Here is a 23,243-nt window from a genome sequence, read left to right on the forward strand (position 1 = left end):
GCGTCCTTTTGTTACCTGGCCCGCAGGGCATGCTGGGAGCGAAAGGGGCGGGCGCTACTGCGCAGACTTCCTGTTTAACATTTCCTGGCCGAGAAAATAAAGCCGGAGTAACGTAAATAATGGCAAAACATTTAAACCCTGTTTTAACATTTACACGTTAAACACTTTTGGGCAATTTGTACAATTTTTTTCTTGAGGTAGATACATTTTACATCTTCTTTCACCTGTGATGGGCACTTGAGTTAAAGCATTGGGAATATAAAACCTTAAACAGTGGAAAAATACGTAACACAAGGTGAAACATGCGATGTATGGAGTTGATACAGACGAACATTCATGGCATAATCACATAAAACATGGTTTTCATCGGGGCGTCCTCCTGAAAGTCACAGGGGAGAAGGTCTGTTATCACAAAGGTCACAGCGGCTCCCTGTGGTGAGGGAGAGAGGGAGAATGAAAACCCCCCCCAATGTTCAAAGAGAGATTTTGTCCATCTCCATTCCCCTACAGAGGGGTGGGGGGGATTTTATCTTAGGTCATTGTTGGATGAGAACCACGTGGAAGCAACTGCCTGTGACCAGTTGGTGAACAGTTCAGTCTGTTTTGGGACATTTTACAGTAGATTTTCTGTCCTTTTAGATGAATGAGACGTTCTCAGACTGAATGTGCCGTGGCATTTCTGTTTCTTCTTACTCTGCAAACCACGACTCAGCGGTGGTTTCGGCGGTGGTTTCCGCAGAAACTGGAGTTTTTGTGCAGTTCTGAGTCAGCAGCACATTGTTGAGATCTAAAAACGTCCACGCACAACTTTGCACTGTGCACTGTGCACATTTGCTGGGGGAGGGTCTATGGGGAGATGTTATGGCTCATGATGGTGGTAAACTTACCTGGGCGAGTTGCGGATCAGAATTGTGGAAAGAATGTATGTTTTTGAGCACTAAATTGTCAATAGTTGTTATTTTTGACACTAAATCATAATACTTTCCTCAATGTTACCAAAGAGAGGTAAAATGTTATCCTATTTATGTGATTCTTCTTTTCAGTATCGATACCATCTTGTTTTGACGCTAGTTTTAGCATAAATTAGCATCTAATTTTTGTAAACCGCCATGACGTCCCTGTAAACTGCCATGACGGCCCGCTAAACTACCGCAACGGCCCCGTAGATCGGCAGGACGGCCCCGTAGACCGGCCCCGTAGACCGGCCCCGTAGACCAGCAGGACGGCCCCGTAGACCGCCGTGATGTCCCCGTAAACCGCCGTGACGTCCCTGTAAACCGCCAGGGTGTCCCCGTAAACCGCCATGACGTCCCCTTAAACCGCCATGACGATGTTTGTGTTTGTGATTCCAGAGGAGACCGCGAGGCCATCAAGAGGGCGGCCTACGAGTTTGTGGAAGACAAGGCCAAAGAGGGCGTGGCGTACGTGGAAGTCCGCTACAGCCCGCACTTTCTGGCCAATACTCAGGTCGACCCCATCCCCTGGAACCAGACCGAGTAAGAAAGACACACTCACAACACAACCATGTCTCTTTACGTTTACGGAGAGTTTAGAAGACAAAAGGGGCAGAAGAGCTCAGGATCCAAACTTGCAGAAGCGCTTAACATTCAAATAGAACAACCTGATAAGATACTATTTTATCACTATTGTAAGAACATGTTTGAATAAATTCTACAATACAGACACATACAGTATGATAGCGCTCCCTCTACTGTTAGCAGAGGGAATTGCAATAGGGAAATAAACAAAAGCTAGCTTGCCCCAAAATGGTAATGTTATTACACAGGAAACCTTCAGATTTCTACCTTTTGACGTCACAAATCTGGGAATTTGGGAATCTGAGTGTTTATGTGAGGCTCAGTGAAGGAGCAGAGAAGATGAGCTCGTGAACGGGATAAATTAAATTATTTATGAAAATGAAGCTAAATACAACACAAAGTATGTTTTTATTGAGGGAACAAAGTTATATGGTTAAAAACTGACAAAATAAGATTTTGCATAAATAGTTTCCTTTTGAATATGTATAATAATTTCTGTTTTGTTTCAGGGGCGACCTGAGCCCGGACGAGGTGGTGCGTCTGGTGAACGAGGGTCTGCGTGAAGGAGAGCGGGCCTTCAGAACCAAAGCCAGGTCCATTCTATGCTGCATGCGCCACATGCCAAGTAATAACTGCTCGAGTCCAGCCAGAGTCCTGAGCAAACACACACACGCGTGTACACACAAACGCACACGCGTGTACACACAAACGCACACACGCGTGTACACACAAACGCACACGCGTGTACACACAAACGCACACACGCGTGTACACACAAACGCACACGCGTGTACACACAAACGCACACACGCGTGTACGCACAAACGCACACACGCGTGTACGCACAAACGCACACACGCGTGTACACACAAACGCACACAACACAATGACTCTGTAACCAACACAGCCACATGCAAAGTGTTGTTTATATGTTTAATACAGTTTATACAGTGATCATGTCACACTAACAACACATTGTTTCAGTATTAGTATAACTTTTCTGTTGGAGGGTCCGCCACCTGTTTGTCTCCATGGAGACGCAGTACGGCATTAAACTTTACCTCCATAAAGACCTTTGTAAGTTAAATAAATGTTAGAAAAGGTAATGTAATCCTGCACTTTTTGTCATGTCTTCTTTTTGAAGAGTGTAGTCTGAGCCCTTGGCTCCGCCTCCCACAGACACAGAAACCTGAGCTCTGCCTCATCAGCTCATCTTCATCAGCAGCTGTTTCTACGACTGAAATGACACCACAACTCACACTTCTGTCCGCTCACTGCACTGACCACACCCTCTGCACTCACCAGACCCTCTGCACTGTCCAGACCCTCTGCACTCACCAGACCCTCTGCACTGTCCAGACCCTCTGCACTCACCAGACCCTCTGCACTCACCAGACCCTCTGCACTCACCAGACCCTCTGCACTCACCAGACCCTCTGCACTGTCCAGACCCTCTGAACTGTCCAGACCCTCTGCACTCACCAGACCCTCTGCACTCACCAGACCCTCTGCACTCACCAGACCCTCTGCACTCACCAGACCCTCTGCACTCACCAGACCCTCTGCACTGTCCAGACCCTCTGAACTGACCAGACCCTCTGCACTGTCCAGACCCTCTGAACTGACCAGACCCTCTGCACTCACCAGACCCTCTGCACTGTCCAGACCCTCTGAACTGACCAGACCCTCTGCACTCACCAGACCCTCTGCACTGTCCAGACCCTCTGCACTGTTCAGACCCTCTGAACTGTCCAGACCATCTGAACTGACCAGACCCTCTGCACTCACCAGACCCTCTGCACTCACCAGACCCTCTGCACTCACCAGACCCTCTGCACTGTCCAGACCTTCTGCACTGACCACTGCACTCTTCAGGGCCTTCACTCAGGGATTCTGTGATTGGTTCTCATCTTTCTTTAAACACGCCCCCATAGGCCGGAGTGACGTCTCATCATCAAACTGTTTCTTATGTTTTCGATCAGAAATGGGACTAAAATTGAAAGTTTACCTGTTTTATATTTGTCAAATGCTTTTTTATGCACTGTTTGGTATGTCACTTTTACAATATTACAACGTTTCAACAACGCATAGTTTAAAATTGAGAAGGGAAACTGACAAAGCAGATGTTTTGTGGTTTTACATCGCTGACAAAAAACTGGTACAAAGTTCAACGTTTCACAAATAAACAAAAGTGAAATCCTCCTCAGACTCTGGTTATTCACACCTAACGACGGATTGTTGTCAGTTTAAAGGACTTTAAAACCGTGAAGTAGAAAAAATACATTAGGGATCTAAAGCTGTTAACATGGCGAGCTTGTGGATCGACCAGACACAAAAAATACTACATTGTTCAATAAATCAAAGATGGAACAATATTTTCGCGTGTACATTTTCATTTGTTTTGTAAATTTCTTGTCGTTTGATTAGATTGAGCTTTAGAGCATTGAATAAGTAACTTCTCTGACTAATTATTGTGTGAGTTATTGTGTGTTTTCATTCTGCATTTTAATTGTATATTGTACATTTAGAAACAATTTGACTGGGATTATCCTGGGTTTTTTGTGCCCGCGGCATGAAGTAGTTTTGAATATTTTAATGTTTGTGCGGCTAATTCTAAACAAATAATCATGATTTTTGATATTTCAGTGAAGTTATTAGAGTTAAAGAGGCTAATTTGACAAAGATCCAGTGTAGAAACTCAGACTGAAGGTGCAGACTCTGTGTCGGTTTGTTTTTTTAAGTTTTTCAAAAAATTACAGAACACGACCAGAGAGCAAAACACCAATCAAAAATAAATATAAAACTTTGTCCTTTTCCAAATTAAGTTTGAATGTTATTTTCTATCCCCTATTTTCTAGTTCAGGCCCAAAATCTGTCTGCAGTGCAACCATAATAAGTCCAAAACCTTTGAACAACAGGACAGTCCCAGAACACGTGATGGTGGTTCGCCTCCTGCTGTCACAGTTTCTCCAACAGTCTGTACCTCTGTGGTGTGGCCACTTTGACAACGTGATGCAAACAAAAGGCTCTCCAAACATGTGATTTGTACAAACATCTTCGCACTCTTTGTCAAAGTCGTGACACGGTTGCTGACCCGTGTCCCTGTTGCTGACTCGTGTGGCGGTTGCTGACCCGCGTCGCAGTTGCTGACCCGTGTGGCGGTTGTTGACCCGTGTTGCGGTTGCTGACCCGTGTCGCAGTTGCTGACCCGTGTGGCGGTTGTTGACCCGTGTCCCTGTTGCTGACACGTGTCACGGTTGTTGACCCGTGTCGCGGTTGTTGACCCATGTCCCTGTTGCACCCGTGTCGCGGTTGCTGAACCGTGTCCCTGTTGCTGACCCGTGTCACGGTTGCTGACCCGTGTCCCTGTTGCTGACTCGTGTGGCAGTTGCTGACCCGTGTCACGGTTGCTGACCCGTGTCCCTGTTGCTGACCCGTGTCGCGGTTGCTGACCCATATCGCATTTGTTGACCCATGTCCCTGTTGCTGACATGTGTCGCAGTTGCTGAACCGTGTCCCGGTTGCTGACCGATGTCGCGGTTGCTGACCCGTGTCACGGTTGTTGACCCGTGTCGCGGTTGTTGACCCGTGTCGCGGTTGTTGACCTATGTCCCTGTTGCTGACATGTGTCGCGGTTGCTGAACCGTGTCCCGGTTGCTGACCGATGTCGCGGTTGTTGACCCGTGTCACGGTTGTTGACCCGTGTCACGGTTGTTGACCCGTGTCACGGTTGTTGACCCGTGTCGCGGTTGTTGACCCGTGTCGCGGTTGCTGACCGATGTCGCGGTTGTTGACCCGTGTCACGGTTGTTGACCCGTGTCACGGTTGTTGACCCGTGTCGCGGTTGTTGACCCGTGTCGCGGTTGTTGACCTATGTCCCTGTTGCTGACATGTGTCGCGGTTGCTGACCCGTGTCCCGGTTGCTGACCCTTGTCCCTCTGACCCCCGCAGACTGGTCCATGGACGTGGTGGAGCTGTGTAAGAAGTATCGTCACGAGGGCGTGGTGGCCATCGACCTGGCGGGAGACGAGTCGCTCAACTGCGTGGCGTTTCCCGGGCACAAGAAAGCCTACGAGGTCAGTGTGGGGGCGGGGACACGTTTGGGTTTCAGGAAGTTGGGTTCAGTCCTGGTTTAGGAGTGGGACCATTTATCAGTTTTAGTTTGGAGTAAATTTTAAACTTTACACCCTAACAAAATTATAAATAAAAATTATTTATATTACATTTTCTCATTTCAGTTCAATTTATGTCCATTTATGAGTTCCTCTGGCTGCGAGATCCAGAGGCGTTTTTAGCATTTCTACCGCAAAGCTAGCATGTCAGGGCAAGCTAGCTTTTGTTTGTTTCTCCTTTGCTGCCAGTAGATGGAGGAACGCCTCACGGGTTAAAGGATGTATCAACTGAAACCCCAGGTACGCCCCCTGCTGGTTTAACCCTGGTCGATGTCTGAAGTCGTTGCAGATGTTTGGCCGTGTTTGGACGCCACACGCCAAACACGCGCCAAACACACACGCCAAACACGCGCCAAACACACACGCCAAACACGCGCCAAACACACACGCCAAACACGCGCCAAACACACACGCCAAACACGCGCCAAACACACACGCCAAACACGCGCCAAACACACACGCCAAACACGCGCCAAACACACACGCCAAACACGCGCCAAACACACACGCCAAACACGCGCCAAACACACGCGCCAAACACGCGCCAAACACACACGCCAAACACGCGCCAAACACACACGCCAAACACGCGCCAAACACACAAGCCAAACACGCGCCAAACACACACGCCAAACACGCGCCAAACACACACGCCAAACACGCGCCAAACACACACGCCAAACACGCGCCAAACACACACGCCAAACACGCGCCAAACACGCGCCAAACACACACGCCAAACACGCGCCAAACACACACGCCAAACACGCGCCAAACACACACGCCAAACACGCGCCAAACACACGCCAAACACGCGCCAAACACACGCGCCAAACACGCGCCAAACACACGCCAAACACGCGCCAAACACACACGCCAAACACGCGCCAAACACGCGCCAAACACACACGCGCCAAACACACACGTGCCAAACACACACGCGCCAAACACACACGTGCCAAACACACACGCGCCAAACACACGCCAAACACACGCCAAACACACACGTGCCAAACACACACGCCAAACACGCGCCAAACACACACGCCAAACACACACGTGCCAAACACACACGCCAAACACACACGCCAAACACGCGCCAGACACGCGCCGAACATGACGACAACGTTAAGCATTCTGTTTTCATCCCGCACAGTAATAATAAGCAATGTGACTGAGCTGACCTCGATGTGCTCAGCTGGACCTTCTTTAGACCTAGTTTAGACCTGGTTTAGACCTGGTTTAGACCTAGTTTAGACCTAGTTTAGACCTAGTTTAGACCTAGTTTAGACCTAGTTTAGACCTGGTTTAGACCTGGTTTAGACCTAGTTTAGACCTAGTTTAGACCTAGTTTAGACCTAGTTTAGACCTGGTTTAGACCTAGTTTAGACCTAGTTTAGACCTGGTTTAGACCTGGTTTAGTCCTGGTTTAGACCTGGTTTAGACCTAGTTTAGACCTAGTTTAGACCTAGTTTAGACCTAGTTTAGACCTGGTTTAGACCTGGTTTAGACCTAGTTTAGACCTAGTTTAGACCTGGTTTAGACCTGGTTTAGTCCTGGTTTAGACCTGGTTTAGACCTGGTCCAGACCTGGTCTACCCCTGGTTTAGACCTGGTTTAGACCTGGTTTACCCCTGGTTCAGACCTGGTTTAGACCTGGTTTAGACCTTGTTTAGACCTGGTCTAGCTAGACCTTGTCTAGACCTGGTCCAGACCTGGTTTAGACCTGGTCCAGACCTGATTTAGACCTGGTTTAGACCTTCTTTAGACCTGGTTTGGTTCCTCACGTTTCCAGTACAGACACATGGCTGTTATGTAATGACATGTGTGTAATTCAATAATTAACGTCTTGTGAGCAGAGTCCAGATAATAATGGAGTTTATCTCAGTAATAAAAGGACACACTTTGAGTAATAAAAGGACACACTTTGAGTCGATAGTGAACAATTACTAGAGATTAGAAAATACAATGAAACTCATTCATTTTAAACCCTTCACGTTAACGTTTGAACTGTATTTATGTAAATTAATATAAAATATTAGACTAATACAAGAGTGATGTTTGTCCAGGTTTAGTTTCCATAAAGAGACCAGAGACACCTCACACACTGTTGTGTTTTTAGAGAGTTAAAGGACATATACATGTTATATATGTGGGTGTAATGCCTCATTCGTCCAGCAGGGGTCCATCGTACAAGAAGATTCAGTTGTTTCATCTGGACTCATCCGAGAGTCATTCTCAATCTGCGAATCAAGAACAAAGAAGTTTAGTTTCTGGTGAAACCAAAAACACCCTGTATCAGGAGGTCCCGCCCAGTGGGCAGGGCCTACCCAGAGTAGGATAAATATCTGAGTTCCTGGTTTTGACTCTCAGATTGAGAATGACTCTTGCTTGAGAGTGGACAGAGTCCAGATGAACAACTCTTTTTCTACAAAGCAAATGAGACCTTTAACACACAAGGTCCTAGAGGCCCTAGAGGCCCTAGAGGTCCTAGAGGCCCTAGAGGTCCTAGAGGTCCTCTCCCTCTGAGCCTGAGACAACACTTCAAACTTCACACATTTGTCACCTCAGAGTCTGAGATTTTGAGTTCGACATTAGACAAATGTCCCAGCATCCCGTGTCCTTAGACAAATGTCCCAGCATCCCTTGTCCTTAGACAAATGTCCCAGCATCCCTTGTCCTTAGACAAATGTCCCAGCATCCCGTGTCCTTAGACAAATGTCCCAGCATCCCGTGTCCTTAGACAAATGTCCCAGCATCCCTTGTCCTTAGACAAATGTCCCAGCATCCCGTGTTCTTAGACAAATGTCCCAGCATCCCGTGTCCTTAGACAAATGTCCCAGCATCCCTTGTCCTTAGACAAATGTCCCAGCATCCCTTGTCCTTAGACAAATTTCCCAGCATCCCGTGTCCTTAGACAAATGTCCCAGCATCCCGTGTCCTTAGACAAATGTCCCAGCATCTCGTGTCCTTAGACAAATGTCCAAGCATCCCGTGTCCTTAGACAAATGTCCCATCATCCCGTGTCCTTAGACAAATGTCCCAGCATCCCTTGTACTTAGACAAATGTCCCAGCATCCGCTGTACTTAGACAAATGTCCCAGTATCCCGTGTCCTTAGACAAATGTCCCAGCATCCCGTGTCCTTAGACAAATGTCCCAGCATCCCGTGTCCTTAGACAAATGTCCCAGCATCCCCTGTCCTTAGACAAATGTCCCAGCATCCCGTGTCCTTAGACAAATGTCCCAGCATCCCGTGTCCTTAGACAAATGTCCCAGCATCCCTTGTCCTTAGACAAATGTCCCAGCATCCGCTGTACTTAGACAAATGTCCCAGCATCCCCTGTCCTTAGACAAATGTCCCAGCATCCCCTGTCCTTAGACAAATGTCCCAGCATCCCGTGTCCTTAGACAAATGTCCCAGCATCCCGTGTCCTTAGACAAATGTCCCAGCATCCCGTGTCCTTAGACAAATGTCCCAGCATCCCGTGTCCTTAGACAAATGTCCCAGCATCCCGTGTCCTTAGACAAATGTCCGGTCAGGATGACCTGTGGAGTGGGAAAAGAAAAAGAAAAGGCAATGAACAGTTTGCAAGTGAAATTAAATATGAAATATACTTTGATAGAATAAGTGTTTATCAGAGGTGCTCAAGCTGCCAGACTTTCCCCAGAGCTGCTCCTAGAAACTGTAGCTTTATAATTCTGTTCCTTACGGCCCTGATCGTGTTAAATTGTGTTAAATCGTGTTAAAGCGTGACTCATTCTGACGCCCGATGGAAATGTCACATGTTCATTATGAAGAACGCGCCTCGGGTCAGAAATGATGCTCCAATCGCACCCTGTTATAATATGAGAACTCCAACAGTTCAAGGGTCACGATTTCTGCATATTTCAATCAGGTGTCTCAGTCCAGATGACATTAGTACTGTAGTACTGTGTGGTACAGTACTACAGTAGTACTGTGTGGTACAGTACTACAGTAGTACTGTGTGGTACAGTACTACAGTAGTACTGTGTGGTACAGTACTACAGTATTACTTTGTGGTACAGTACTACAGTAGTACTACAGTACTATTGTAGTACTGTACCACACAGTACTACTGTAGTACAGTAGTACTGTAGTACTGTGTTGTACAGTACTGTAGTACTGTGTGGTACAGTACTACAGTACTGTAGTGCTGTGTGGTACAGTACTACAGTAGTACTGTAGTATTGTAGTACTGTGTGGTACAGTACTACATTAGTACTGTAGTGTTGTAGTACTGTGTGGTACAGTACTACATTAGTACTGTAGTACTGTGTGGTACAGTACTACAATATTACTGTGTGGTACTGTACTACATTAGTACTGTAGTACTGTGGTACTGTGTGGTACAGTACTACATTAGTACTGTAGTACTGTGTGGTACAGTACTACAATAGTACTGTAGTACTGTGTGGTACAGTACTACAATAGTACTGTGTGGTACAGTACTACATTAGTACTGTAGTACTGTGTGGTACAGTACTACAATAGTACTGTAGTACTGTGTGGTACAGTACTACAATAGTACTGTGTGGTACTGTACTACATTAGTACTGTAGTATTTTAGGACTGTGTGATACAGTCCTACAATACTACAGCACAGTGAGGATGATGAGCTGAAGAACAGCAGGGGCCCCTGTTTGTGGCCCCGAATGACCTAAGGACAACATAACATATAACATATATATATAACATATTATTCTCTGTTTCTAAAGTTGTAAAGTTGTAATGTGGTTTCCAGGAGGCCGTCCGCTGTAACATCCACAGAACCGTCCACGCTGGAGAAGTGGGACCTCCCTCTGTGGTGCAGGAGGTAAATAAACCCTGTCCCACATGTCGGGCCCCTGAGGCCCCTGAGGCTCTAAACACCAGCCAATGCATTTATCTATGAAATCCCTGTTATCACGAGTGTAAACCGACTCAGATGAAGCCAGAACAACATCGACATGAAATATGTAGGTTTATTTACATGAAATCATTCTCATCATCTGGATTTATCGACACAAACTAAACCAGAAGAAGTAAAGTCTTGAATCTGAGAGCTGAGGAGGTGAAGTCTCCAGAGGAAAGTCCTGACGAGGAAGAGGAAACCAGACAAACGAGCTAATCACTTATAATCAGCCAATGGGAAACGAGCCAAATGTGGAGGATTCGCTCTCGTCTGAAGAGAACGAAATGTGTTTCTCACTTAAACGTTTAATACGAGGACGATAAAAAGTAAAAGCAGGAGTTTCTGTAAAATAATGATCAGTTCTGATTTAGAGCGAGAAACGTCTAAACTTATTGATACTTTTCATTTGGATTTCTTCTGTCTGAAATAAAAACTCTTTAAAGCTTTTACAAACATGACATGCATGAGATCCTGTGTTTAGTAGTAGTTTAGCTGACCCATGGTGTGTTGTGTGTGTTGCAGGCGGTGGACGTGCTGAAGGCCGAGCGTGTTGGTCATGGATACAGGACGCTGGAGGACCAGAGCTTGTACCGACAGCTGCTGCACCAGAACATGCACTTTGAGGTTCTGCTGTTTGTGCTGGACATTCTTCTTTTTGTAATATTATTTTTGATGTATTATTATTGATTTTCTTTTTAGTATTTTTGTATTATTTTGATTTATTATGATTTATTATATTTAGGCCCGAGTGCCACAAGCTGGCGAGAGGTCTATTAGTTTTGTAAGGCCGTGCGAAGCACGGTGCGCACTGATGCACGCCCGTTGCATACTAGTAGTAGGAAAATGGAACAATACCGTTGTAAACGGGTGAAGCCCGTGCAAAAGTGGGCACTAAACGAGAGCTTTACCCATATAAAGCGCTCGTTTGCGCTAAGCAGCTCACAAATACGTTCCCCATCTCTTGCTCCGTGCATATAAACATGTAATGCAAAAATTGAACATTATTACTGTATAGAGGGCCAAAACCACAAAGTGGGTGGACCCCACTCAAAATTAACGAAAGTACCCGTCAGTGACCAGGGACCCACACCATGAGGTAGGAAAGCATTTTTCACCCAGTGAACATTGACGAAAGGTCACAACAATTTGCACACCTGGTACATACAAAAATCGGATCGTAGAATCATGAAATTTGGCGCAGAGGTAGATGGTGACAAGAGAAGTAAAAAATATTATTATGGCAACGCCGTCCGCACAACCAAATGACGGCCACATTGGTTAAAAAATGGCTAAGCATGACTCGGGAGTTTTTCCAAATCTCGTACTTTTACGAACTCCTCCCAGGGCGTTGACCCTAAAAAGCTGAAATTTGGTGAAAATTGTGCTGAGGAGAGGGACATCAAAAGTTATTCAAATTACTTTGATCTCTGTCACGGTCTCTGTGCGGCGAAGCAGCAAACTGTAGCTAGAATTTCAGAAATTGCCCAAATTTTTAATTTGCTGCCGTTTGCGAATTGAGTCAAATTAGAATCAGTTAATAAACTCTTTGCCCTAAACCTACTTGAAGTGAAATAAATTAATTTGGCGCGACAGCGCCCCCTACAGATTTTATATGGAGGGTAAAATGTTTAGTTTTGCGATATGTTATGAAATTTGACACAAAATTAAATTTTGGCATCCCCATCAAAAAAGCCAATGAGACCCATGTCATAATTGTTATGGCTTTGCCGTGGCGATGACAGAGACCTCCCATGTTATTCCAATGGGGAAATCGCCATAACATGTTTACACTTTATACTTTCACGAACTCCTCCTAGGACGTTAGCCCTATTAACCTGAAATTTGGTGAGACTCATCTTCAGGGGTGAACCACCAAAAGTTCTCAATTTCTTTTTATTCTACTAGTCTCTGTTGGTCTCTGTGCGGCCAATAATTCAAAATAAAATAGCTTTTTGAATGGTAAAACAAAGGGGAGAAGATGTGACAGCGTCATGGATTCAGCAGTAGGTGTAATAAAAGACAAGACAATTGGGGCGCGTAAGCGCCCCAATTGTCTTGCGGCATGGCGGCGAGGGCCGATCATTGCCTCTTGCGGCTATATTATTACTATTATTATTATAAATGATATTATTGTTTATTTTTCCTCTTTTTAAAAAAAAAATCCTCGCTTCTGTTCCAAACTTTAGAGTTTAGTTTAGTTTGTTTTCACAAAAGTTCTTACTTTATTGCTCTAAAAGCTGCAGAAACTCTCCTCCAGCGCTCTGTGTGCTGCTGCCCTCTGGTGGAGCCGAGCCGCACTGCACTGACGTTTGAACCTTGTGTTTCAGATGTGTCCAGTGTCCAGTAAACTGACCGGTGCCTGCAGCTCGGACTTCACACTGCATCCTATCATCACGTGAGTCTTACAGCACCACACCCACCACCACCACCAGGACAACCACCACGTGATCAGAGGAAAAGTACACAATATTGAGTATGTTTAATATTGTGCTGTTGTTATTGAGATTCATTCAGAATTAATGGAGTAAAATAAAGCAAAGGTCAAACATGAGACAATTCAAAATGTGTGAAGACAACTGTACTTTGTTATATCTCCAGTAATATGACGAGTATAACTTTTACTACATTATTATAACTCTAACCGGGAACATGTGTCATGCATTTCATTCACTTTCCTTCTACACGTATTCATGTATTTATGTAGACGGATGAACTTTTTCACAGTAAGACACAGTAAAAAGTGTAAACAGTTTAAAATAATGGTATTGTTGTATTTTCATCATCTTAATTTGGACTAAACAGACTTGAAAACGCGTTCGAAAAGACCTATTTTGATGTAATAACGCAGCGGTTTTCGTTATAAATAGAAGTATAGAAGTAAGTATTCTGTCATTACAAACCTTCAGTCGCCACATCTCGACCTTTATTCGCTCGTGGTTTGACCAGTCGAACGCTCAAATCCAACGATATCGATGAAAATGACAAAATGCTTCATTCGTTTCCTTGACATTTTGATCGTTAAGTCCAGATAACGATGAGCGGTTATTAAAACAGTCAGGATTATTTAAACGAACGTGGATCGGTCGCAGTTCTTCTGACCAATAACCTCACGTGTGTCGCATGTCGCCGCGACGACCGTTGCCGTGGGCGTGGCAGCTTCAGGAAAGACAAAGCCAACTTCTCCCTGAACACGGACGACCCGCTGATCTTCAACTCCTGTCTCCACGACGACTACAGGACGGCGCTGCAGTTCATGGGCTTCACGGAGGCAGAGTTCCAGCGACTGGTGAGAACGTTTGGCTCGTTATGGGCAAAGCAGATGAGAAATTACAATATTTATGTGTGATAATGTGATGAAAGATGTCACGATGTCACCATTTTAGTGTTAATTAATGAGAAGAAACAGAGAAATCCTTAGTTTAGTCCAGCTTTATGAAAAGTAATGCTATTGTCGCATAAACAGCCCGAAGTAAAAGTAACTTACGTGTACTTTTACTTTTAGAGAGTTTGTATTGAATTGAAATGATTTTGTTTCTGCTTTAACGATTCTCTCCATGATTCATTTTTAGTTCTCGACGTTATATTTCGACCTGAATAATCTCGACTTGAAAAAGAACATACACAATAATTATATCTGGGTTGTGTTTTTTTACACCACAAAATAAATCTGAAAAACTCTAAAAGCACGATTCAGTTCATCTGCAAATTTTAAAGACAAAGTACAAAGAATTTTCTCATCTTTCATTTTAGCGCTTTTTTCATGATTTTTCTCATTAAAAAAGACACAATCTGAAAGAAATCAGATTACTCTCATCAGATGGAGCCGTTTACAACTCCAGAAATCAGATTATGTCAGATTTTTGGTGGAGGATGGAAACATTGCCTCTGTAAATACAAAAAAAAACCTATTGTGTTGTTTTCTTACACTTACCGTATTTTCCGGTCTATAAGTTGCACCTTTTTTCATAGTTTTGGCCGACTTATACTCCAGAGCGACTTGTATGTGATATTATTTGTTATTTTCACATGACAAACACAAGAGGGCGCTCTAGGCTCTGAGCGACTCAGAAGAATCTGCACTTCCTCTTCCTCTGGAGTTTGTAGAGTTGTTTAGAAGTGACACAGAGGAAGAAGAATTCAATGGATTTAGTGATTTGGGGTAAAACTGATGCTTTGGTAAACTTGTTAGCATGTTCTTTATGCTATAGTTATCTGAATAACTGTTCATATGTTACGTTAACATACCAGACACTTACCACAGTTCTGTCTGTGCCTCATGTAGCTGAAGGTGTTAGCGTTAGCATACGTCATGTAGCTGAAAGTGTTAGCATTAGCATACGTACACCTATTGACCATGTTCTCTCATCTGTTATTATTTTAAACTGCATTTCAAGAGTTAATGTTTGTTCTTGGTCTTGGATTTTATCAAATACATTTCCCCCAAAAATGCGACTTACACTCCAGAAAATACGGTAGTTGACGTTCCCTTTTCTCTTTGTTTTGAAATGGTCATGAACGCATTTGAATTGACCCGTTTTGAATTGTTTTTCTGCAGAACATTTGTGCCGCGCAGTCGTGCTTTTTGCCCGAGGAGGAGAAGGCGGAGCTTGTGAGGTCGCTGCACGAGGCGTACGGGATGATCCAGAGCACCGCCTTTTAACGCTGCACCGCTTTAAACATTACAAACCGCAAGAAGCTCAAACCAAAGAGAACAACAGCCACTTTTCACTTCCTGTTTCCTGTCCAAGCCCAAAGAACAAAACGCACTTAGACCTGGTTTGGTCCCGATCCAGTCCAGGATTAGTTTCGAGTTTAGTCCCAGTTGATGTCATCTTTTTGCACTTTGTGGCTTTTCTGACCCTAAAGAAACCTAAATCCAGCAGCGATTCGGGGACTAAACCGGGACTAAAGCAACTCTGAATCAGGATTAAACTGAGCGAAAACCAGACACCAAAACAGGACTAGACCTAGACCAGGACATTAAGTCTTAAATGGGACTAACCCAAGATTTAAGCCGGGCTATAACTGGGCTCAATCTTCTTCAGCCTCAGGTCTCCTCCAGCAGGTGGCGCTCTCATTTATTCCTTATAAACCATAATAGAATCAGCATTTTGCATTAGCACAGGGCTGTTTTTGTTGTCAGTATTTTGTACTTTTATATCAAGTTTACACAATATTTCAGAGGCGAGACAACAGGAGAAACGAGCGCATGTTGAGTTCATTCAGTTCAGAAACAACATTCAACTCATTTTTCATTTTGTTTACACCCAGTTGTCAGGGAAACGTCTCGAGCTAAAATCGCACAATTGTAACCAGAGTTTGTCACGTGGACGTCTTCAAGAAACGAGCTGCAAATGACTATATTCTGTTCAGTATATCTCATTATACAAAAAACATGAACAATATTTAAACTCCAAATGCAGCAGTCGCTCCTCAGGTGTGTTGTGTCCACTCTTTGGTCATGAAACGACCCTTAAAAGGGCCCACACTTCAGGTTTTGACCCACAGACTCACTGAGACTCTGTCCCGAAGTTTAAACCATGCTATCCTTTGACCACTAGATGGCAGCACAGTCGCGTGTAGCGCCACACTGCGGTGACGTGTGCAACGCTGTTCTCCAGTGACATTTATTCAAATGTATTTTGAACTAAGCACTTACACCTGTAAACGAGCACCTTGAACAATAAAGTATTTAAAATCATGACTCGGCTCTTGGTTTGACACACGGTGTTTGGGGAGAATTGGACTCTGATGACCAGGACAAGCTGCTCTCTGCAGATTAGAGCGAGAGAGAGACAGACACACACAGGTCTGTCCTCTGAGGCCTTATAAAGAGATGGACAAGGCTGGGACAGAGCCAGGTGCAGATGTAAACACACACTTCCTGAGTCTTTGTAATGTACACAACAAGAAGCAGGTCAAAGCAGATCTAAACCAGGACTAAACTCAAACACAGACCCAGACTAAGCGCTAGGCCGGGGACAATCTGGACCAAACCAGAACAGACGGAGGACCAATGAGAGTTTGTGTTTCAAGCAGCTCTGAACCTGAAACGAGAGACGAGCTTCATACGCATTTTATTACACAAAGAAAAATGCTATCACAAAGTTATCAGCAAACATTTAGCAATAAATATGAAGTCCGTACACGACATTAAAATGGTAACTAAGATGCTGAAAGTAAAGTACAGGAGTCGGACAGTGGACGAGGAGCACACGACACACACACAAAGAAGCAGAACTCCTCCGAATCCCGACAGGTTTAGAGTTCTTCCGATTCTTCGCCTCGAGTCTCTAAAAGCTCTAATTTACTCGCGTCACTTTCTTCATGTCTCTGTCCAAGTCTTTACAATCTGTAAAAGCCACCGAGTGCGAGGCGAACGCGAGACTGGCAGTGAGCGAGGTATTTCTGCTCGTCATGAGGTCACCAGGGGGCGGTCACCAGGGGGCGGTCACCGGGGGGCGGTCACCGGGGGAGGGGGTCACCGGGGGGGGCGTGGTCCATAGGGTTTAAGAAGGGCCTCCTCCGCTGCCCTGGGGGTCTGAGCCCTCAGCTTCAGGGGCCGGAGAGGCGCCCGGCTCTTCTCCTGCCAAACACACAAATGCATTTGAGTCTGAAGCAGAGCCTGGACTTGAAGGTACACCTGAAACTAGAGCTCTAAAGCCGGCGTTACACCTGAAACTAGAGCTCTAAAGCCGGCGTTACACCTGAAACTAGAGCTCTAAAGCTGGCGTTACACCTGAAACTAGAGCTCTAAAGTTGGCATTACACCTGAAACTAGAGCTCTAAAGCCAGCGTTACACCTGAAACTAGAGCTCTAAAGCTGGCGTTACACCTGAAACTAGAGCTCTAAAGCCGGCGTTACACCTGAAACTAGAGCTCTAAAGCCGGCGTTACACCTGAAACTAGAGCTCTAAAGCCGGCATTACACCTGAAACTATGAAACTAGAGCTCTAAAGCCGGCATTACACCTGAAACTAGAGCTCTAAAGCCGGCATTACACCTGAAACTAGAGCTCTAAAGCCGACTAGAGCTCTAAAGCCGGCATTACACCTGAAACTAGAGCTCTAAAGCCGGCGTTACACCTGAAACTGGAGCTCTAAAGCCGGCATTACACCTGAAACTAGAGCTCTAAAGCCGGCGTTACACCTGAAACGAGCTCTAAAGCCGGCGTTACACCTGAAACTAGAGCTCTAAAGCCGGCATTACACCTGAAACTATGAAACTAGAGCTCTAAAGCCGGCATTACACCTGAAACTAGAGCTCTAAAGCTGGCAGTACACCTGAAACTAGAGCTCTAAAGCTGGCAGTACACCTGAAACTAGAGCTCTAAAGCTGGCATTACACCTGAAACTAGAGCTCTAAAGCCGGCATTACACCTGAAACTAGAGCTCTAAAGCCGGCATTACACCTGAAACTAGAGCTCTAAAGCCGGCGTTACACCTGAAACTAGAGCTCTAAAGCCAGCATTACACCTGAAACTAGAGCTCTAAAGCCGGCATTACACCTGAAACTAGAGCTCTAAAGCTGGCATTACACCTGAAACTAGAGCTCTAAAGCCGGCGTTACACCTGAAACTAGAGCTCTAAAGCTGGCAGTACACCTGAAACTAGAGCTCTAAAGCTGGCATTACACCTGAAACTAGAGCTCTAAAGCTGGCATTACACCTGAAACTAGAGCTCTAAAGCCGGCGTTACACCTGAAACTAGAGCGCTAAAGCTGGCGTTACACCTGAAAATAGAGCTCTAAAGCCAGCATTAAACCTGAAACTAGAGCTCCAGAGTACACCTGAAACTAGAGCTCTAAAGCCAGCATTAAACCTGAAACTAGAGCCCCAGAGCCAGCGTTACACCTGAAACTATCTATGCGGCACATTGTCCTTTGAATGATAGTGGGGGTTTCTTCTGTTCCTATGTGTCTGACCTTTACTCTTGAGGTCCATCCCCTCCAGGTCCTGGCTGAGCTGGCTGGTGCTGGCCACAGGCGCTCCAGGCGCTCCTTTCTCTCCTTCCCCGGCGATGTCGGGCACCGCGTTCCTCCGGCCCGTACGATCACAGGTGATGAACTCTGAGTAGGACGCCTCCACATCCATCATCTGCCCACGGCCAGAGACAGCATTACACCTGAGGAGAGCAGAGGCAGGTGAGCACAGAGACCACCAGAGACACCTGAAACTAGAGCATCCAAGCCAGTATTACACCTGAAACTAAAGCCCCAAAACCAGCGTTATATCTGAAACCAGAGCTCAATTTTAATTAGTTGTTTGGGCAATGAATTGGTCAAAAGGTGTTTTAGTTTAGCACCTTTTGTCGGTGTAGTCCCTCATTCGTCCAGGCGTGTTCCATAGTAGAAAAAGCTTCAGTTGTAGTCATCTGGACTCAGTTTGAAAAAATAGACGTTTCGACTCTCATCCAAGAGTCATTGTCAATAAAAGAATTTAGATCGAGAACTCCGATATTAATACTGTTCTGTGGTAAGACCCACCCATTGGGAGGAGCCTTCCTGAAGTAGAAAGAGTTGTTTGTCTCAACAGAAACTCCCCCCTTGTATCTACCGAGCTAGCCTATTCAGAATCTTAATGGGCTATTAGAATCCTCTTTGTCTTTGTGAGACCCTGGATCAACCACCCTGAGTACCTGATTAGCATCTAAATGTCCTGGTCCTCTACCTTTCCAGGGGTTCAGTAACCCATTATAAATAACAGGAAGATTAAACCTTAGCCCTCCATTTCTGTTTAAAGAAGGTCTTTCTTTTTTGACAAAAATAGCTTCCTTGACTCCTCTTTCAAACCATCTTTTCTCCCTGCTTAAAACCTTCACCTCACCGTCTTCAAACGAGTGATTAGAGGCTTCAAGATTGAGATGCACGGCACTCTGTGGTCCTGAACTTGTATTTCTTCTGTGCTGATAAAGCCTCTTGTGTAGAGGCTGTTTTGTCTCACCTATGTACCGTTCTTTACAGCTTTCTTCACTGCATTGGATCGAATAAACTACATTGCTCTGTTTTTGAGTCGGCAACTTGTCCTTTGGGTGAACCAGTTTTTGTCTTAAAGTGTTTTCTGGTTTAAAATAAACAGGGACTTCGTGTTGTCTAAAAATTCTCTGCAGCTTTTCCGACAGGCCAGACACATAAGGGATAGAAACACCCTTCCTTCTCTGTTCAGTTTCCCTTTTGTCCTGCTTCTTGGTTCTCTTCACTCTGTTGAGGGCCCAAGCGGGGTAACCACAGGCTGAGAGGGCATTTCGGACATGTTTTTCCTCTTTCTTCTTGCCCTCTGAGCTGGTGGGCACACCTTGAGCTCTGTGTTGTAAGGTTCTGATCACACCCAGCTTGTGCTGTAGTGGGTGGTTGGAACCAAAGAGCAGATACTGGTCCGTGTGTGTAGGTTTCCTATATACTTATATTTGGAGTTTCCCGTCCTCTCCTCTGATCGTGGAACAATCAAGAAAGGCCAAGCGATTCTCCTTAGCGTCTTCTCTTGTAAACCTGATATGTGGGTCCACAGCATTGATGTGATCAGAGAAGGTTTCCAGCTCTTGTTTCTTAATTGTTACAAAAGTATCATCGACATAGCGGAGTCACAGTTTTGGGGCTATGCCTGAGAATGAGGACAGTGCCTTCTTCTCAAAGTGCTCCATGTACAGGTTGGCCACTATGGGAGAGACGGGCGAGCCCATGGCACAGCCATGAATCTGTCTGTAAAATTGTCCCCGGAATTGAAAGTAAGTGGTGTTCAGACAGATGTCCAACAGTTTACATATGTGTTCAGGTGTCAGTTTGGTCCTTTCCTGTAGGGTGGTGTCTTCCTGCAGTCTGATCCTCACTGCTGCTACTGCATCAGAGGTCGGGATGCAGGTGAACAGGGACACAACATCATATGAAACCATGAGGTCATCTGGCCCATAGTGTGCAGCACAGATTCCATCACTTACAATGTGGCCAAGCATTTAACAACTATATTGGCTCCGCTTGTGGGGAATTCGGTACATCATGTGGAAAACACGCACAACTTTGTGGATAAAGTGAAACATCTCCAACTGGACCCAGATGACCTCATGGTTTCATATGATGTTGTGTCCCTGTTCACCTGCATCCCGACCTCTGATGCAGTAGCAGCAGTGAGGATCAGACTGCAGGAAGACACCACCCTACAGGAAAGGACCAAACTGACACCTGAACACATATGTAAACTGTTGGACATCTGTCTGAACACCACTTACTTTCAATTCCGGGGACAATTTTACAGACAGATTCATGGCTGTGCCATGGGCTCGCCCGTCTCTCCCATAGTGGCCAACCTGTACATGGAGCACTTTGAGAAGGCACTGTCCTCATTCTCAGGCATAGCCCCAAAACTGTGGCTCCGCTATGTCGATGATACTTTTGTAACAATTAAGAAACAAGAGCTGGAAACCTTCTCTGATCACATCAATGCTGTGGACCCACATATCAGGTTTACAAGAGAAGACGCTAAGGATAGAAGTATATAGGAAACCTACACACACGGACCAGTATCTGCTCTTTGGTTCCAACCACTCACTACAGCACAAGCTGGGTGTGATCAGAACCTTACAACACAGAGCTCAAGGTGTGCCCACCAGCTCAGAGGGCAAGAAGAAAGAGGAAAAACATGTCCGAAATGCCCTCTCAGCCTGTGGTTACCCCGCTTGGGCCCTCAACAGAGTGAAGAGAACCAAGAAGCAGGACAAAAGGGAAACTGAACAGAGAAGGAAGGGTGTTTCTATCCCTTATGTGTCTGGCCTGTCGGAAAAACTGCAGAGAATTTTTAGACAACACGAAGTCCCTGTTTATTTTAAACCAGGCAACACAAGTTGCCGACTCAAAAACAGAGCAATGTAGTTTATTCGATCCAATGCAGTGAAGAAAGCTGTAAAGAACGGTACATAGGTGAGACAAAACAGCCTCTACACAAGAGGCTTTATCAGCACAGAAGAAATACAAGTTCAGGACCTCAGAGTGCCGTGCATCTCCATCTTGAAGCCTCTAATCACTCGTTTGAAGACGGTGAGGTGAAGGTTTTAAGCAGGGAGAAAAGATGGTTTGAAAGAGGAGTCAAGGAAGCTATTTTTGTTAAAAAAGAAAGACCTTCTTTAAACAGAAATGGAGGGCTAAGGTTTAATCTTCCTGTTATTTATAATGGGTTACTGAACCCCTGGAAAGGTAGAGGACAAGGACATTTAGATGCTAATCAGGTACTCAGGGTGGTTGATCCAGGGTCTCACAAAGACAAAGAGGATTCTAATAGCCCATTAAGATTCTGAATAGGCTAGCTCGGTAGATACAAGGGGGGAGTTTCTGTTGAGACAAACAACTCTTTCTACTTCAGGAAGGCTCCTCCCAATGGGTGGGTCTTACCACAGAACAGTATTAATATCGGAGTTCTCGATCTAAATTCTTTTATTGACAATGACTCTTGGATGAGAGTCGAAACGTCTATTTTTTCAAACTGAGTCCAGATGACTACAACTGAAGCTTTTTCTACTTTAGCACCTTTTGTTTGCCGTCGACCGATCATTTTGTTCCGAGGATTTTGATTTGACAACATCAGAACGAGCAAAGCGAGCTGTGGATTTGGTGAATCATGAGTTGCATTGTCTTTTTTCCCACATAAAACGCTGCTTTCAAATCGTTTCTGTGTAAATTAATCTGCGCTCGTCGTTACATGGACTTTAGAAGCTCTGAACCAATCAAAACACAGCTCCAGGTCTATTTCTGCCTGAAGCGTCTCGGGCCTTTTCTCCGACCGAGGCCAAGTCTGAACCAATGAAAAGACGGCAAAGTCAAGTGTCGGTGATAACAGCCGCTTCTGTTCCAGCAGCGCGTTTAATGGATCAGATCTGCGGCTCCGGGTGCTGCCCTAATTACAACGGAACAAAAGACACGAGTGCAGCCGCTTTTCCGCAGCCGCTCTTCTGCATAAACGAGTGCAGTCGCTCTTCCGCAGCCGCTCTTCTGCATAAACAAGTGCAGCCGCTCTTCCGCAGCCGCTCTTCTGCATAAATGAGTGCAGCCGCTCTGCCGCAGCCGCTCTTCTGCATAAATGAGTGCAGCCGCTCTGCCGCAGCCGCTCTTCTGCATAAACGAGTGCAGCCGCTCTTCCGCAGCCGCTCTTCCGCAGCCGCTCTTCTGCATAAATGAGTGCAGCCGCTCTGCCGCAGCCGCTCTTCTGCATAAATGAGTGCAGCCGCTCTGCCGCAGCCGCTCTTCTGCATAAACGAGTGCAGCCGGTCTTCCGCAGCCGCTCTTCTGCATAAATGAGTGCAGCCGCTCTGCCGCAGCCGCTCTTCTGCATAAACGAGTGCAGCCGGTCTTCCGCAGCCGCTCTTCCGCAGCCGCTCTTCCGCAGCCGCTCTTCCGCAGCTGCTCTTCCGCAGCTGCTCTTCTGCATAAACGAGTGCAGCCCCTCTTCCGCAGCCGCTCTTGAGGCCTTCACTGATCCTCCTCCTCTTTGCACGACGATGAAGACGAGTATAAACAAAGACATCGTATTCTCATTTTTCGATGGACATTTTTAAGGGTTTGAAAACATTCTAAATCTGGTGGAACAGAATGAAAATCGTAGGCGGTTTTGGCCAATTAAAGCCTCTGGGACTCAAGA

At 45.6% G+C, this 23,243-nt stretch overlaps 2 protein-coding genes across 2 annotated transcripts in view; one reads left to right on the forward strand and one right to left on the reverse strand.

Annotated features, from left to right (window-relative positions):
* Positions 1–16,303, forward strand: part of ada (adenosine deaminase) — a 28,175-nt gene extending 11,872 nt beyond the window's left edge. The window contains exons 5-12 of the mRNA XM_072448857.1: positions 1,353–1,496; positions 2,048–2,163; positions 5,490–5,614; positions 10,475–10,546; positions 11,147–11,248; positions 12,952–13,019; positions 13,781–13,910; positions 15,180–16,303. Coding sequence (XP_072304958.1) covers positions 1,353–1,496; positions 2,048–2,163; positions 5,490–5,614; positions 10,475–10,546; positions 11,147–11,248; positions 12,952–13,019; positions 13,781–13,910; positions 15,180–15,284 — 862 coding nt within the window. The 3' untranslated portion in view covers positions 15,285–16,303. The remainder of the gene's footprint in view (positions 1–1,352; positions 1,497–2,047; positions 2,164–5,489; positions 5,615–10,474; positions 10,547–11,146; positions 11,249–12,951; positions 13,020–13,780; positions 13,911–15,179) is intronic.
* A 383-nt stretch (positions 16,304–16,686) lies between these two features.
* pkig (protein kinase (cAMP-dependent, catalytic) inhibitor gamma) overlaps positions 16,687–23,243 on the reverse strand; it is a 31,174-nt gene continuing 24,617 nt past the window's right edge. The window contains exons 2-3 of the mRNA XM_072448873.1: positions 18,548–18,747; positions 16,687–17,210 (exon numbers count right to left, since the gene is read on the reverse strand). Of these exons, the coding sequence (XP_072304974.1) occupies positions 17,134–17,210; positions 18,548–18,719 (249 nt within the window). The 5' untranslated portion in view covers positions 18,720–18,747 and the 3' untranslated portion in view covers positions 16,687–17,133. The remainder of the gene's footprint in view (positions 17,211–18,547; positions 18,748–23,243) is intronic.

This window comes from Eucyclogobius newberryi, unplaced genomic scaffold (assembly GCF_026437365.1).
Source record: "Eucyclogobius newberryi isolate DKJ021-1_F unplaced genomic scaffold, fEucNew1.0.hap1 SCAF_17, whole genome shotgun sequence".
In the NCBI taxonomy this organism is placed as follows: domain Eukaryota; kingdom Metazoa; phylum Chordata; class Actinopteri; order Gobiiformes; family Gobiidae; genus Eucyclogobius; species Eucyclogobius newberryi.